At 37.5% G+C, this 17,967-nt stretch overlaps 2 protein-coding genes across 6 annotated transcripts in view; both read left to right on the top strand.

Moving 5' to 3' along the window:
• The window catches only part of LOC113113542 (NACHT, LRR and PYD domains-containing protein 12-like), a 245,285-nt gene that overhangs the window by 163,827 nt on the left and 63,491 nt on the right, over positions 1 to 17,967 (top strand). The window lies entirely within an intron of this gene.
• Positions 1 to 17,967, top strand: part of LOC113113543 (NACHT, LRR and PYD domains-containing protein 3-like) — a 45,203-nt gene that overhangs the window by 25,092 nt on the left and 2,144 nt on the right. For all 5 annotated transcript variants that reach the window (XM_026279798.1, XM_026279801.1, XM_026279799.1 and 2 more), the window contains 4 exons: positions 2,552 to 2,725; positions 9,577 to 9,750; positions 15,758 to 15,931; positions 16,918 to 17,091. In XM_026279798.1, the coding sequence (XP_026135583.1) occupies positions 2,552 to 2,725; positions 9,577 to 9,750; positions 15,758 to 15,931; positions 16,918 to 17,091 (696 nt within the window). The remainder of the gene's footprint in view (positions 1 to 2,551; positions 2,726 to 9,576; positions 9,751 to 15,757; positions 15,932 to 16,917; positions 17,092 to 17,967) is intronic.

Raw genomic sequence — 17,967 nt, 5'->3', positions numbered from 1 at the left:
TGGATTTTTTGCACAGCCCTACCATCTCTAAATATACTCCAAAAAGTATTAGTTACCCAAAAAATTTACTCAAGTAAATGTAACGAAGTAAATGTAACTCGTTACTACCCACCTCTGATTATAAGCGACTTTGGGCTTGTTTTTCTGTAAAGTCGCTTACAAATATTGGTAGTTTTGGGTTGCGTTTTCTTGGGCTTGTTTCTAAAGTGTAGTTGCTTATTTGGGCTTGATCCCAGCTCCATAAAAAGTTATCAAGCAGATATTTTCTGTATGTTATTTAAACATAGGAGCTCTAGCCTTTTCTCTCTGTCCCTCCCCCTTTTCCCCATACACACAGGAGACAGCAGAGAAAATATAACTTAATTCACACCATATTTTTGATATATAGACCTTGTATTTATTTACTGTTTAATTACAATAGCATGCATATGATACTTTCTGTAAAGGTCTTCTTTTAATTTTTGATGAGTAGCCTAAGACTATCCTACATTTTGAAATTAACTCATTGTAAATATTTTTATGTTTTTTTTTTTTTTGTTTTTTTTTACAATGTTATATCATAATGTTGTTGTTTTACTTCCTCCTTTTATCTAATTTTACAATTACATTCATTTCGCAATCCGTCCCGGCGGTAATGCCCATTTAGGCTGTCTACCTACTGTATATGTCCCGTGTCTAATAGGAGAGAGGTGGTGATTGGAGTGATTTGACAGCTAACCGCATTAGCTGTTCAAAGCCTTGTGTCCGTGGCCTGACTGAATTAATGCTGCACTCGATTTTTCAAGTATCTGTACTTTACTGGAGTAGATTTATTTTTAGTAACTTTTACTTCACTACATTCCAAAGCATAAGATCCTACTTTTTACTTCACTACATTTCATACAACATATCGCTACTCCTTATAATAGGCTATATCACGTGCTCTGACACGCAGAAGCGTTTTCTAATTCAAGAAAGAACTGATTCTTTTTCAATTAACCTTTTAAATCAGTTCGCAGATCACAAAAATGGATTCATTCACGAATTAGAATGGTCCGATTGCAGCTGTTCTAAAGTCAACAGTGTGCATGACTGATGCTGCTAAAAGTTACTAATGTCGAATTGTAGATTTATTATTGTAACTGAAAATCATATTTAGGTCAAAACTGTCATTTGTTTGTAAACTAAATCTTCTGAAAAGGGTGATCTATTTAAGCCCACTGAAATGCTTGAATGCAAACACATCAGCATCAGTGCCTCTTAGGTCAAATAAACATTAAAATAACACAGATTAAATTAAATAACTAATGCACGTTCAAATTCCTGCTGCTATAACATTAACAGTTCTATTAAAATGCTATGCATTTAGCGCTGTGTGACATCTGTTTTTATATTGTTTATCAACAGTATAAATGTTTATATTGTTTGAATTAACTAGCCAAGTAGACACATATGAATGTTTATTCATAACCATACTGAAAACATGGTTTATGGTCCAAATATTTTTATTCAACCACCTAGATAGATTACATCTGGTGGAAAAAGAAAGGATGTGATTTTCAGAACATGGTAACTACGATAATTATCAAAGTGGAAAGTGATGCCCTCTGGGGTCATTCGGCCAGGGGTGTTTTTACACCACAGACAAGGTTTGAGAAGGAAAAAAAATCATGATGAATTTTTTTCCCCTTAAAATGTTCTTCCTAACTTCAAGCCTTATTCTCGTGTCATAAATAACTGTGATGTTCTGCAAAACAACAAATTTTAAAACAATTTTTTTTCTTACTGGTGAAAATCTGATGGTCAGATGTTTCCCTGGAGCACAAAGTCAAGTCTCTGGAGTTTATTTGTAGCAAATGCTAAAAATACACTGTATGTGTCAAAATGATCATTTTTCTTTTATGACAAATATTATAAGGATATTAAGTAAAGATAATGCTCCATGAAGATATTTCGTAAATTTCCTACCATAAATATATCAGAACTTCATTTTTGATTAGTAATATGCATTGCTAAGAACTTCTTTTAGACAAATTTAAAGGTGATTTTCTCTATGTTTTTTTTTTTTTCTGCACCCTTTGATTACAGATTTTCAAATAGTTGTATCTAAGCCAAATATCATCCTTTCCTAACAGCTTATTTATTCAGCTTTTGGGTGATGCATAAATCTCAATTTTGAAAAACTGACCCTTAATCTGTTTTCTCTCAGGTACATCACAGTGTAAGCTTCACAGTGAACATTACTTATTTTGAGTAATTGGTTATTTTGAGAAAAATTCCAGGTATTTTAAGCAGTATAGGATCATTAAAAAAATATGTGCTAAATACAATTTTATTAAGTAGCCTATATAAACTTGCTAAATAAAAAGTAAATAAAAAAAACTGAGTACTTTTGTACTTTCATTTCAGTAAAATTCAAAAAAGAGTACTTTTACATTTACTGGAGTATTATTTTATTATATGTATCGGTACTTTTACTCAAGTACTTGATTTGTGTACTTCGTCCACCACTGCTGTTGATCTGATCTGATCTGATGTGAGAGAGTGAAGAGTGTGTCATTGTTTTCTACAGGTTGAGATGTTGTGGTGTCACAGATGAAGGTTGTGCTGCTCTGTGTTCAGCTCTGAGATCAAACCCCTCACACCTGAGAGAACTGCATCTGTCTAATAATAAACTAGAAGACTCTGGAGTCACACTGCTGTCTGCTGTACTGGAGCATCCTCACTGTAAACTGGAGAAACTGTGGTAAGATCATATTTCTGATAGTCATGTGTCTTTATCCTCAGTAAGCTGTATAGTTTGATGTAAAATTGTTTAAAATCAGCTTGTAAAATATAGTTTGATAAATACACAATGACTGGTATATATAAATGTGATCTGGTACCAGTGTTCATTACAGCTTTTAAACATACTTTAATATAACATTATTTCAACCCACATATTTATCCAATAATTTTCTACAATGGCACTAATAATTATAAATAAATAAAGCATAAAAATGTCATGTCCAGCTGCTGGTAGTCTTTATCTCTCTTGGCTGATGTTTTAGACATGATAGCATTTACAGGACTCAGAATAAATTAATAAACTCCCTCTGAACAAATGCAAGAGATTTGATATCATAAAGATCAGTAATAAAGTTCATCCAAAGATGGCAAAACTAAAACATTAAACAAATTCATATAACTAGTCCTTGATCTCGTGATTTTAACAATAACAACATCAGAGGCGGACAGAGTACACAGCTTTATTACTTGAGTAAAAGTACAGATACCCCTTGCTAAATTTTACTCAAGTACAAGTAAAAAAACTCCTGTCAGATGTGTACTTAAGTAAAAGTACTGAAGTACTTGTTTTTAAAAGTACTTGAGTATCAAGAGTACAAGAGTACATTTTCTAAATATTGCATTACTACTGCCAGAGTCCTTACATTTATGTACAGAAACATCCTACATGGAGTTATGAAAATTGTTAATTTTAATACCTTGGAGAATGTAAAAGGAATTGAAAGTAAAATCAAGTCATTTTCATATTTTTACCATGCTGTTTTATTTAACATTTCTCTCTTGCCCACAAGGCAATGGCACAATGCCAACGCTCTGACAAAAGTTTTAATGGACTTTTTGCACCCACATTTGAACCTGATTGTGTTAAACACACCGCATACTCAAGAACATCAAAGCAAATCCTCAGCTTACATTAATGTGTAATATCTAGGGGTGTAACGATTCACTCGTTTTCTCGATGCATCGATTACAAACCCTGTCGATTCATATACATCGATCTTGAAAACATGATTTTTGAATCGTGAATCGCCGTTCTTGGACAGTAATCGATTCAAAATGCTAAGAATCAAATGAATCGCAATTTCTATAGCGATTCAATGCTTTCAAAATGTATACACATTAAATTACTACACGCACGAATTAATGGAGACCTTGAAGAGTGTTCATGAATTGTGCCTCTTATCTGTCCTTCACGCGCTCCACTGTTTACCGCCTGAGACTGTCACAGGATTACGCTCGCGCTCCGTTTGTCTCTGACAGCTGACGTGTGATCTATAGGACTCGTGGCCAGTAACGTGAAGTAGTTTTACTTTTCTGTAGTTTGTCAATGGCTCTCTGCATCTTACCGACGGAGTTACCGGAGCCGTCCATAGCTGTATTTATTGCATGGACGGAGCAGAAATGTGTCTAAATCATACGCACAGATTCATTGAATGATAAATGTTTTTAAACAATGCAGATGAACCGAATGTACGAAGGAAACTTTTAAAATTAACCACAGCATTAACAACGACCTTGAAATAAGAGCGCGGGATTTATCTGATAATCAGATGCATGAAAGTAGCGTTTGTTTCATTAGCAAACAGACATCTGGTGCATTTTCTCTCAGAATCATTCGCTGATGGAGAGGAAAAGTTAAATAGAGATGAAGACGTTTTCACACTGAAAGAGAAGCGATCTCGCTCTCATAGACTTGCCAGGCTATATCTGCAGCTAAACTGAATAAAAGCAGAATGAACTGATGAAACTAAAAAAAAAAATAATTTCATTTATTTATGAATGATGCAGTGCTAATTGACATTTATTACAGTACAGAAACAATAAAGTATATTTTCTACATAGGCAGTAAAAGAAATGGACACAGCGACCCAATTGGAACTCAATTGAGACAAGTGAAGCCCATTTTTAGCGTTTTTAAGCACTTCCGTTTCTGACGCGCAGACTCAAACGAAGCTTGACGAGGTCAGCAACCTGTCTGACAGATGTAAATCTTCTAGTAGCTGTGCGTGCAAACTGCCATCCTTAATCTTGCAGAGACGGCGAGCTAGAGCGGGGAGTTCTTTGGCGTGAGTGAGCAGGGGTAAGTATTCTGATTAATTATTTTGTATAGTATTTTAAAATGTAACGCTAGTACGCCATATTAAGTTAATTGCCTGCGAGCTTCTCCTCCTGTTTGTACGGTAATGCGACAGAGAGTCGAGTGGTTATGACGCAATCGTTAGCCTATTTTTTACAAAAACTGTTTATACGGGGCCATAATGTAACATAGAAGGTAATGGAGCCCTTTATACATTGTCGTGTATCTTTAGAAATAAATAATGGACAAACGAAATCTTTAAACGCCTCAGATGTAAAGTTATTCGCTGTCAAAGTGACGCCAAAATGAATGGGAGTCAATGGCAATGCTAACGCAAGTGAAGTTCTGCTAAAAGATGGCAGCCCCCACCCGACTTCAACTTCCGGTCGAGTTCCTTGCCGCCTGATTTTCTACCTTATTCTGGGCAGAAAATGTAAATAATTGCTACTTAAATGTAGCCTAGTATATAAAACAATCATAAAATTGCCATTAGGGAAAAAAAATATTGATTACAAATGATTGATTATTGTCCAGCAGTGTATTTGATTTATTACAGCTAATTAAAAGTAATTAAAAAAGAAGATAATTCCTTGTAAATAATAATAATAATTATAATAATAATAATAATTATTATTATTATTATTATTATTATTATTAATATTATTATATAGGCTACATACATAAAATGATTGTATTTAACATTTCTGTCACTTCTGAAATTATGGCTATGCCCCTGGTGTGACAAAATGTTAGCTTATACATAATACTCTTTAAGCTCTTTTTTTAAAAACTTGGCTTGCATACATTTTTACATATGCCATGTCGCATTATTAAACTAGCATTTAACAATGGACAAAAGTTTTTTTTTTTTTTTTTCTAACCTATGGTTCTCTAACCATAAATGCTCCTGTAATTTGCCCCCTGACTAAGCATTTAAAGAATTTAGTAGAAGCATTTAAATAATCCCGTGAATGCACTTAAAGAATGCAGAATCAAATTGTTATGATCGAATCGAATCGAATTTAATTGTGAATCGAATCGAATTGAATCGTTCTAAATTTGCAAAAATCGTTCTTGAATCGAATCGAAAACCTATGAATCGTAATTGAATCGAATCGCTGCCTTGCCAAAGATTCACAGCCCTAGTAATATCAGAAAAGAAAATTCAGCTAACAATTGTGTGTACACGTACATGTAAGTTTCTGTTTTTTTTTTTCATCAATTAAATCAATAAACCTAAAACAGGAAAGAAGGTAATCTAGCGATGTTCTGACACACCTCTGAACCCTGACCGTGTTACACACGCAGCATAGAGCAAAGAAGGGAAAATAATAATGATAAAGAAAATCAGCTAATCAGATGTCCTTAGGTCAGCGTACAAAGAGGGAAAAATTAAATTCAGCTCATTTGAGTGACAATATTAAGTCCCTTCCTCTCACAATGACATACAGGCAAAGGCAGGGGAAATACTTTCAGCTGAATAACACCATTCTCACACACACAATCTATGTGTGACAACTCTGTGTGTGTGTGTGAGTGTGTGTGTACTGTACTTAAAGGTACAGGTTGTAGGACCTCCCACGAGAGGGCACACTATCAAAACAATAAAAATTGCATGGTTTGATGACGCTAAGAAGGAGCGTAGAAGGATGGGATGTGTTGTCTTCTATCCAACTGCTGACGGCCATCAATCGGACGGAAAGATAAATCATGGATTTAACGCGAGTTCAACGATTTGCGCGAGTAGATTACATATAAAGTCATTGCAAAGACGTGATCAGACTATGGATCAGACGCGTCCTCGCGCTGGTGTAGAGATGACATGTCCCGCGTTTGCCGTATATGCCCCATAATACTGATCTTGTTGATCGTTATAATAGCATATGTTTTCTGTAAAGATACGAATCAAAACAACTCACCTGTCAAGTAAAACACAAGCGAGATCGGCATCTCTCTCTAGTTGAAGTTTGTCGCAAAGCTACTTCTGCATTTGTCCACGGCACTGTTGTCATGTGGTTTCTAAGTCAGTAAAGGTGATAACAAAGGGTAACTAACGTCATGTTCAGGCGACTGCACTGCCCTGTGTCACTGTTTAGAATGGGAATTTTCTCATTATTTACAAGTAGTTGACAACATTAGAGATGTTGTTAGGGAAACAACAAATTGAGGGTTTCCTTCCAATATTTGTCTTTTTTCCGTCCACACGGAGACACGTTTCTGTGAATACCAAATTTTTTATCCGTTTCGTCCACACGGATTTGGCATTTGAAAGAGTGAAACCAATGTTTTTTTAAACCGGGTACCAGAGTGGATAAATTTGAAAACGCCACCTTTGCGTTTTTTTTCTGGGCGGTGAATCCATATATTTTCTGAAACGTTGAAGTCATCAGCGCACGTCTAGCCCCTAGTCAGACACCACTATGTCACGTAACAGCAACAAAAACATGAACAAACACTGAACGATTGTCTTTTTATTAACTAACATTAACACAGATTAATAAATGTATTGTTCCAGGTTCAATTGTGTACCACGCGCAAGGTTTATGAGCAAGTCCATGTCTTCTTCTCCATTTTAAATGTATTCCTGTGGCAGAATTAAAGCACCACATGCTGGTCTGGCGTGTATACTACATAGTTTTGTGGTTTTGTGTGGAAGCGGATATTATACACGGATTGAGACGAGGAAAAAAAAGATCAGATTGGGGTAAAGTCCATCTCCTTGTCGACGGGGCCGAAGAAGTAATGGGTACTTACGGTTATGGATAGAAATGTAGCGGAGTAAAGAGTACAATAGTTGCCTCTCAAATGTACTTGAGTAAAGTCATGAGTACACCCCAATAATTATACTCGATTAATGTACAGATCCCTCAAAATTGTACTTAAGTACTGTACTCAAGTAAATGTACTCTGTTACTGTCTGGCTCTGAACAACATGGTCTCCTTTCGGAAGACAACAGGCAGAAGACCACTGTTGGGAACATTACTTTAAAAAAGTAATTAGTTATAGTTACTCACTGCGTGTTCCAAAAAGTAACTGAGTAACTAAATTACTCTATGATAAAAGTAACCCGTTACCAGGGAAAGTAACTATTTGTGTTACTGTTCAAAAAAATTGCTATATGTCAAAGAATTTGTATTTTTTTATCAGTTTTCACAAGTCAGTTGAAATGAGTAGAACAGACAGGTGTTCATACTTCACTTTTGATATTTATTGCACGTCAACAGACAGCAAGAGTTTTATCCTGCACTTCAAGTATTATCTTTGTAAGTGTAACCCCTAGGGGGGCCTTGTCAAACCAGTCAACCAACAATCTAAATTTTATATATTCACAAGCAGGCTATCCCAATAAAGGGAAATAAAAGGAGAGAGAGGGACTGGAGTATTATAAAAATAGAAACAGTTTATTTTATTTTTCTCCAGTTAGACACACTTAAAATAACAAACATTAGGCATCTGGTCAACAAATTCAGGGACAGGGACAACAAAGTGCAAAATCAAAATGTGTATAACAAAAATCAGTAAAACTCAATCAGCAAATACAGAATAAATAAGGCACATCACAAATCATATGCAAAGAAAACAAAATAAATTTACACTCAGCAAACCAGTGACCACACAACAAAATTGTTATTCCCCGTCCCATGATATTGCACCAACCCAATGGCCCAAGATACAAACATAAAACATACAGCAACGCACACAGATGAAGACTAATGAGCAACACAGTGGGCCTTCCTCCCACACACACACACACACACACACACACACACACACACACACACAACTGAATACTAAAAACAGGGCACAGGAAAAACAGTGGCCAAGATGGCATATGACGGTCCTCCTGTATGGACACAGACCACAGCGTCGAACCAAGAGCTTGTTTAGTTGTAATACTGTAGCAATCGCCTTATTCCGTCTGGTTTTTACTCATACATTCCCAGGCCAATATTCTCAGCACAACAAACAGCACTCGGCAAACTTGTAGTGGTCATACTCTAAATCAGCGAATTTTCATTGAAACACGCAGACACAATCCGTAGCCGGTGAGGGCTCATGAAGACGGAGCTAGATGTAACCACGGCACTGAATAACCCACAAACACCAAGTCGAGATCAACTCGTACAACCAACCAAGAGTCCAAGGAACCAAGAATCTATAGTAAAACACTAATCAAAGAAACCGCCAGCTTGCTACATTTAAAGGTGCAACGCCAAACGCCCACCACCTGATTCAATCAAGGCGCAATTCCCGCTGCCTACGCCCTACCCGCTACATAAGAAAAGTGTTTTTGGCCACTAGCTTTGTAGATGCGTGTGTCACACATTACATCTACACATTACATGCACGTTCTTGGCTTTGACAACAATGAATTTAAAGAAGTGCTTATATCTCCACCTTGAAAATCCCAACTTTTCATTAACCCACCTCCTCACTAGCTGTGTGAGCCAGGGGTGCATTCGGATTACATAGTTTATTAAATCAATGCATATGCAATGCATGAGATTAAAATAACAGCGTTTCGACGACATGGTGACAAACAAAAACGCAACTCTTCCTCTCCTCCGTCGGACCATGCCCCCTTTTTTGTGTATTTCCGTTGGCGGAGGTTAGTCAAAAAACTGTTTTAGTGACGTCATTACTGCAGGAACTAGAGGGATGTAGTCCAAACAATGAAAAATGTAGTTCATTGTAGGCGAGAGAGTGAAGAGTGTTTCAATTTTCTCCACAGGTTGTGGGATTGTGGTGTCACATATGAAGGTTGTGCTGCTCTGTCTTCAGCTCTGAGATCAAACCCCTCACACCTGACACAACTGGATCTGTCTGAGAATAAACTAGAAGACTCTGGAGTCACACTGCTGTCTGCTGTACTGGAGGATCCTCACTGTAAGCTGGAGATACTGTGGTAAGATCATCTCTCTGAGAGTCAAACGTTATTGACTATATCCCAGCACAAAAAAAAAAGTATATATATATATATATATATATATATATATATATATATATATATATATATATATATATACTCTGATAACTGAAGATGAAGCACGCAATATCGTTTAAATCATACAATTTAATTTAATGACAAAAACTGATAAAAAACGAACATAATGGGCTTTAAAACTGAAGAAATAGTTCCGCGTACTCAGCCCACCCCAGGAATTGGTTCCAGGAGTTCTGGTGGCCGTGACAGAAGGTACGGAGGAAGCGTCCGATCTCCTGGACCATCCTCTCCGTCTGCCCGTTAGATTGAGCGTGATAGCCTGAGGACAGGCTGATGGCCACACCTAGGAGGTAATGGAAGGCTTTCCACACCCGGGAGATGAACTGGGGGCCTCGGTCCGATACGATATCTTCTGGGATGCCGAAGTACCTGAAGACATGGTTGAACAGTAATTCGGCCGTTTCCATGGCTGTAGGTAGGCCCTTTAGAGGAAGAAGACTGATAATAACTGAAGATGTAGCATGAATAAGGCACGCAATATCGTTTAAATATACAATTTAATTTAATGACAAAAACTGATAAAAAACTAACATAATGGGCTTTAAATTAAATTTGTAGGATTTTAGGATTAATACTCACTTCTGCTATTTTTAAGATGGGAAATACAGTAGTTCTGTTATAAACCATAAAAATGAGCCAATGGATATCACAATATCCCAGTGAGCATCTTAAATGGATAGTTCACCCAAAAATTAAAATTCTGTCATCATTAAGTATATGTGGTTTTATTAACAAAGTTTGGGAGAAGCACGATTAGATAATCATCCAATTTGGCACAGGTGCATTTCGTTTAGCTAATCATCTTAACTAGCACAAGCGTGTATATATATCCAGTTTTCCTACCTCCTGTCCCACGACAGTTTTTCGGCATCCCTCCACCACCCCAACTCCTCACTTCTAATCTATTTATCCCAAATTAGGGATAGGGGGAGTTATTTGAGTTCGGGCTATGCTCCGGGCCTGGAACCCTCCCCCAGGACAGGACGCCAAAATATGCCTACTATTCGCCTTCAGATTAGATGCAAGGGTGAACTCGTGAAACTATATATTATATCTTGGGTGAACTATGCCTTTAACCTCAGTCAATTCACTATAACTGAAAGTGAAAAACAGTAAAAACTGATGGCACTTTCAGCATCGGACACTGCATTAACAGCACATATTCTCTCATAGACGACGATAAACAAATCTACTTCAACATAATCTGATAATGGTATGTAACTGTCCTAATGTCATGGATCACTCGGGAAGCTGAGGAGTAACAGATGAAGATGTTTATTAAATATAGACACAAGCAGAGGAGCAGGTAGTGAAGAGTGACAGGAGGTTGGATCCGTGAAGGTAGGGTGAAGACTTCTTGGAGGGACGGTGAACCACACGCACACTTGGGGAACTGGGTCTTCGGAGAGAATCACTGGAGAAAGTGGAAGAGGAGTTAGTCCTTATAGTAAGCATACAGGAATGATCTTGTCGCGAATGTAACCGGACAATGTTTGGGTGCTTGTGTGGCTTTTATAGTGCTGCGGTGATGGACTGGTGATGAGGATCAGGTGGATGTGATTAGAACTCCGGTGAGGGTGTGCGCTGTGATTGTGTGGAGGTGGAATCTGGCATGTTTGTAACAATACCCCCCTCCCCACAGCCCGCTCCTGAGGGCCGGGGACCCCAATGACGTGGTGGGCTTCCTCTTCCCCTGGGAGCTGGTCGGTTGGGATGATTGGAGTGGTAGGTATCGAGTAAGGTGGGATCCAGGATGTCATTGCCTGGGACCCAGGAATGTTCATCTGGACCGTATCCTTCCCAGTCCACTAAGTATTCCAGCTGCCCACCATGCCGCCGGGAGTCCAGGATGTCCTTGACTGTGTAGGCCGCGCCGTCACCTAGGAGGAGAGGAGGGGGGGCTTCGGCATTGCCAGGTTCTGTGGAGGGAGAGACAGAAGGATGGTGAGGTTTAAGGAGTGAAACATGGAATGTGGGGTGAATCCAGTACTCAGGTGGGTACCGGAATTTTACTGTGATCTTATTGAGAGCTTGGTAATCAGTACATGGCCTCAAGCCTCCATCCTTCTTAGCCATGAAGAAAAAGCTTGAAGCAGCAGGGGCGGTAGATGGACGAATATACCCTTGGGCCAGCGCCTCCTTGATGTATTCCTCCATGGCCTTCTCCTCGGGAATGGATAGGGGATATATCCTTCCCTTTGGCACTTGTTCACCCGGCAGGATATGGGACCCACACTATGGCGCACGCACTTCCTGATTAGCGGCCTGCTGTTGATTGTGTGGACCTGGTAGACTGATAGCGTGGCCGTGGTAGTGAGTTTGAGCTGACGGCAGAGGGTGCCGGAGAAGAAGTTGTCGGCTGACCCAGAATCGAGGAGGGCGGAAACTGGAAGAGACATTCGATTCATAGCGATTCGATTACGATTCGATTCATAGGTTTTTGATTCGATTCAAGAAAGATTTTTGCAAATTTAGAAGGATTCAATTCGATTCGATTATAATGATTCGATTCTGCATTCTTTAAATGCATTCACGGGATTATGCTTCTACTAAATTCTTTAAATGCTTAGTCAGGGGGCAAATTACAGTAGCCTTTATGGTTAGAGAACCATAGGTTAGAAAAAAAAAAAAACTTTTGTCCATTGTTAAATGCTGGTTTAATGATACGACATGGCATATGTAAAAATGTATGTCAGCCAAGTTTTTAAAAAAGAGCTTAAAGAGTATTATGTATAAGCTAACATTTTGTTACACCAGGGGCATAGCCATAATTTCAGAAGTGACAGAAATGTCAAATACAATCATTTTATGTATGTAGCCTATATAATAATTATAATTATAATTATTATTATTATTTAAAAAAAAGGAATTATCTTCCTTTTTAATTACTTTTAATTAGCTGTAATAAATCAAATACACTGCTGGACAATAATGAATCATTTGTAATCTATATTTTTTTCCTAATGGCAATTTTATGATTGTTTTATATACTAGGCTACATTTAATTAGCAATTATTTAAATTTTCTTCACAGAATAAGGTAGAAAATATACTTTATAGTTTCTGTACTGTAATAAATGTCAATTAGCACTGCATCATTCATAAATTGTTTGTGTTTTTTTTTTTTTTGTTTCATCAGTTCATTCTGCTTTTATTCAGTTTAGCTGCAGATACAGCCTGGCACGTCTATGAGAGCGAGATCGCTTCTCTTTCAGTGTGAAAACGTCTTCATCTCTATTTAACTTTTCCTCTCCATCAGGGAATGATTCTGAGAGAAAACGCGCCAGATGTCTGTTTGCTAATGAAACAAACGCTACTTTCATGCATCAGATTATCAGATAAATCTCGCGCTCTTATTTCAAGGTCGTTGTTAATGCTGTGGTTAATTTTAAAAGTTTCCTTCGTATATTCGGTTCATCCGCATTGTTTAAACACATTTATCATTCAATGGATCTGTGTGTATGATTTAGACACTTACATTTCTGCTCAATCCATACAATAAATACAGCTATGGACGGCTCCGGTAGCTCTGTCGGTAAGATCCAGAGAGCCATTGACAAACTAAACGTTAGCATTACTGGCCACGAGTTCTATAGATCACATGTCAGCTGCGTCACGTGTGGAGACGAACGGAGCGCGAGCGCAATCCTGTGACAATGAGGCGGTAAACAGTGGAGCGCGTGAAGGACAGATAGGAGGCACGATTCACGAACACTCTTCAAGGTCTCCATTAATTTGTGCGTGTAGTAATTTAATGTGTATACATTCAATTTCATGTAAATCATCCATTCTAACCTGGGTCACGCTCAAATTCACATGACCCAGACGGCAGAAAGTGCATCTTGTTTGCTAATTATTTTACAGAAGCACTGCGTTTCGTTGTTATTCGGAGTGCACACAAATAAACATATACAGATTTGAAAGATTGATTACTTTTATCTGTATGACCAAAAAAGTATTTTAACAACAAATTCCCCTTTGCTCCGAGCATTTAATAATTACTCAGCTCCACACTCACTGATACCAGAAACACCCCTCCGCCTTCACACCGTGGATAAAGTATTTCAGAGTATTTCAGTGATATGTTCATAATGTAGTCTATATTAAAATAAAAAAAATAATAAAAAAATACTTTCAAAGTGGCTTAGGATATTGTGTGCAAACTTTTTTTTTTTATCTTACCACACAGCAAACTAATAACATTGTCAGCATTAAAATGTATGATTGCTCCTTTCTGCTGTGCAAATTTTGTTCGTGATGAAAATAACAGTACACTTTCGTCAGTTATTTTGTCTACAGATCGATGCATTTCTTACAGATTTCTGCTAATTCAAAATCAGATACAGATGAAGTAGCACTGTAAGATTTAAATGCATTAGGCTACTGGGAAAGCGACTGCGTATGAATGTGCTGAATCTGTTTAATGCATACTTTAACCCAAAAATATTCAGTATAAGGAACAGACTAACTCCTTGAGAACTAGCCTGTAACTTCCAGCTCGGTTATTGCCGTCATTATAACCTTCTGATCGGAAAGATCCAATTGTACTCGTAATGAAGCAGCGGTGGAGCGATTGAGAACCATGACGCTCTGACTTTTAAAAAATCTGCTCCTCACTCCACTCACATACTCTGCTCTGCTCATACTCTGGTCGGGTGTTCAGAAAAATCACAGGTCCGAGCAGCGCGAATGAAACAATGAACAATTATGAACAATTTATTGCAATTGTGTGAAGTAATCATGTAATCCGCAAAAAGTAACTGTAGTCTGATTCTGAGTATTTTAAAATGTAATACAATCTAATTACACATAATTATTATTACACAATCTAGATCACATGTAATCCGTTACTGTACAACGATGTATTACTAAACCCACTCTTGTCTTTGTTATTGTTGATAAGATAAAACCCATTGTTCTCATCTTGTTAATAACCTCCTCCATGTGTAACCTTTTGAGCGCTACAGTCACAAAATATAATGTTTATAATATTCAGTGACGTCACATAACGGCCAAAAACAAACTATGCTTCACGCTTTAGCAGCACTTGTCATAGAATCACAACTCTGCAGTGTTTCTAACCACATTATGTTTCTTTAAGGTTCAAGACCTTTAAAGACACATATGTACTAATAAAACAATACATTTACAGTTTGTAAAACACACACAGATGTCTGTGGAAGCAGCAATTACATTACATTCAAATATAATTTGCTGACATGGTTTATTCATATCAGATACACATAGTTTAAGTAACTATAAAGTTCACCATTAATTTACTTTCATGTATTTCAAGAGAATTTGATGAATTGAAGTGCAGTAAATCTGACTGACAGTGAACAAACATGACAGCATCCGTCTCACGTTATAGATCATGATCAAGATCATTTATAAGGTTTTTAAACAACAAAATACACTCACATACATGTATTTGTGAATCAGGATATCAGAGAGTTGATGACATGGTAAGCAAGTGTGTGAATATTTAAAAAAAAAAAAAAAAAGCATAAATAAAAATAAACATAATAGATCTGTAATGCAGTGTTTCCGTGTCTTATGTGTGTCACGTGACAAGCATGATGCGTCACCATGGAAACAATAAGAGGAAACATTCTAAATAAGTCACCAAAAAAAAATCCTCACTCTGGGGTCAGAATATTTTACACTCAGAAGTGAAAGGGTTAAAGAACTGCATGAATGAACATCATCTTTTCTCTTATTATTAAACATCTGATGTACATTGGGATTTTTGAAGCACATGTTGAAAGCTCTTTGAATTTCCTATTATTATTATTATGTCCTGTGAGAAAATTTTACTTCTGACTTCTGAATCAAAGTTAGTCTTTTTTTTAACCTGTTGATCTGATCTGATCTGATCTGAGTGAAGAGTGTGTCATCGTTCTCTACAGGTTGAGATGTTGTGGTGTCACAGATGAAGGTTGTGCTGCTCTGTCTTCAGCTCTGAGATCAAACCCTTCACACCTGAGAGAACTGGATCTGTCTGAGAATAAACTAGAAGACTCTGGAGTCACACTGCTGTCTGCTGTACTGGAGGATCCTCGCTGTAAACTGCAGATACTGGGGTAAGATCATCTCTCTGATAGTCAGGTCTTTGTCCATTAAAATAAATGTAAGACTAAAATCCAGTTTGTAAAATAAATGTTCAGTACATACACACAATCTCTGCACAAATGTCTGAAGAAGAAGTTAATTTCATTCATCTCCATCACATCACATGACCTGCTGCTCCTGTTTTTGACCCTCCAAACATTTACTGGATCTTCAGTTGTTTCTGCTAGCTTCAGATGAACATTAATGTGTAAAATAATGAGTCAAAGTGATTTACTGCAGAGGATGAATATCACAGAGGATTAGAGTTCAACAGAGTCTGAATGAGTTTAGTTTGAACTCACTAGTGATCCATGAGAGAATGAAGCTTATAATCACTTTAACATTATCAGACTTATCATAAACATAATAAACTGAACCTACACACTGTATAGAGTCAGCACTGTTTGCAGGAGCAGTAGAGTTTCAGACTTTCTCCTCCATCAGAAGTTTCCTTTTCCTCTGATATCCTGAGCAAAGCTTTATTGAAGACAGGAAAATTGATAAAGATTAAATACTTACAGCTAACACTATCTTGATTTATTTCTTCACATCTCTATTCAGTGTATAAGCTGTCAGATGAGACCAAACATGACAGGGTGATGTGTTTGATCACAAGAGTTAATAACTGATGTGTAATGGGGAACAAGTGGCTCCTGTGAAGCAGATGTCCTCCTGTAGGTGTTTATTAGAGGAGCAAGTGACTGTTTCTCCAGACAGATCTGTCTTATATCACTATCAAACAATATCTCACATTAAACTCTCTGTGTGTCTGTTCAGTCCTGAAGCACATGACAGTTTCAAACAGCAGCATTGAGCATCAACATCTAAATCTCATTCTGTCAGCAGCAGTTTGTGGCAAAGCTTGTCATTATATCTCCTCTCCTGCTCTGAGACCAGAGTCAACAACAAACTACATACACTTCAACTATAACTCACAGTGTGTTATTCTTCTCTACAGGTTGAGTGATTGTGGTGTCACAGATGAAGGTTGTGCTGCTCTGTGTTCAGCTCTTAGATCAAACCCCTCACACCTGAGACACCTGAATCTGTCTAATAATAATCTAGAAGACTCTGGAGTGACACTGCTGTCTGCTGTAATGGAGGATCCTCGCTGTAAACTGGAGAAACTGTGGTAAGATCATATTTGACTCTCACACATGAAACACAGTGTAAAGTACAGTATGTCTGAAGTGTTGAGTCTCTTTCTGCTGTGAGTTCAGCTGATTGAGCTGTAAATGATTGAACACATGATCAGGTTTGGTCAGGTTGATCTCCCTTCTAGGTTTAAATAAATCTCTCAAAAAATGGTTAAGTAGACACACACACGCACGCGCGCGCACACACACACACACACACACACACACACACACACACACACTCCCTAAAACTCCCAATTAAACTATATAAAATATTCACAAAGAAAACAAGAAAAGATAAGACTTGACAACAAATTCACAAAGTCAAAAACAAGAATAAATGACATCCTAGAATGAAACACTCCAGTCCTTACATTATGAACCAGCAATCAATATTTCAGTCGAAAGAGTGTTTTAGTGCTTCAGTGTGCATTTTATTCAATCATCTGTGAATGAAGTGCTGATAATATATGGAGATGTAGGAAAGATGAGGTGTTAATATCCAGATTGAGACATTCAAATCTTAATGATGCATGATTGTTTCTGATGGATAAACACAACTCATCATAACCTCAGTGCTGTTAGTGTGGAGTGATGGAAACAGCTGAACACATTATTATTCAGTGCAGGAAAGGGAAGGAATGATAAATATTAACGAAGGTCCAAACGTTGGTTCAGGAGGAGGCTAATCATCCAGTTCTGTCGTTCATCATTATGAGCCTATATAAGCAGCAGACCGTCTCTACAACAGTTCTCCCAGCATCCCTCCACCTCCTCAGCTCCTCCTCTGGTTTTGTGTGTAAAGTTGTTATTGTGTGTGAGCAGTTTTACAATACTGTAGTAATGGATACACTGTTAAACTGATCTGATCT

This window comes from Carassius auratus, chromosome 14, assembly GCF_003368295.1.
Source record: "Carassius auratus strain Wakin chromosome 14, ASM336829v1, whole genome shotgun sequence".
Classification (NCBI taxonomy): Eukaryota; Metazoa; Chordata; class Actinopteri; order Cypriniformes; family Cyprinidae; genus Carassius; species Carassius auratus.
This window is presented reverse-complemented; position numbering and strand designations above follow the sequence as displayed.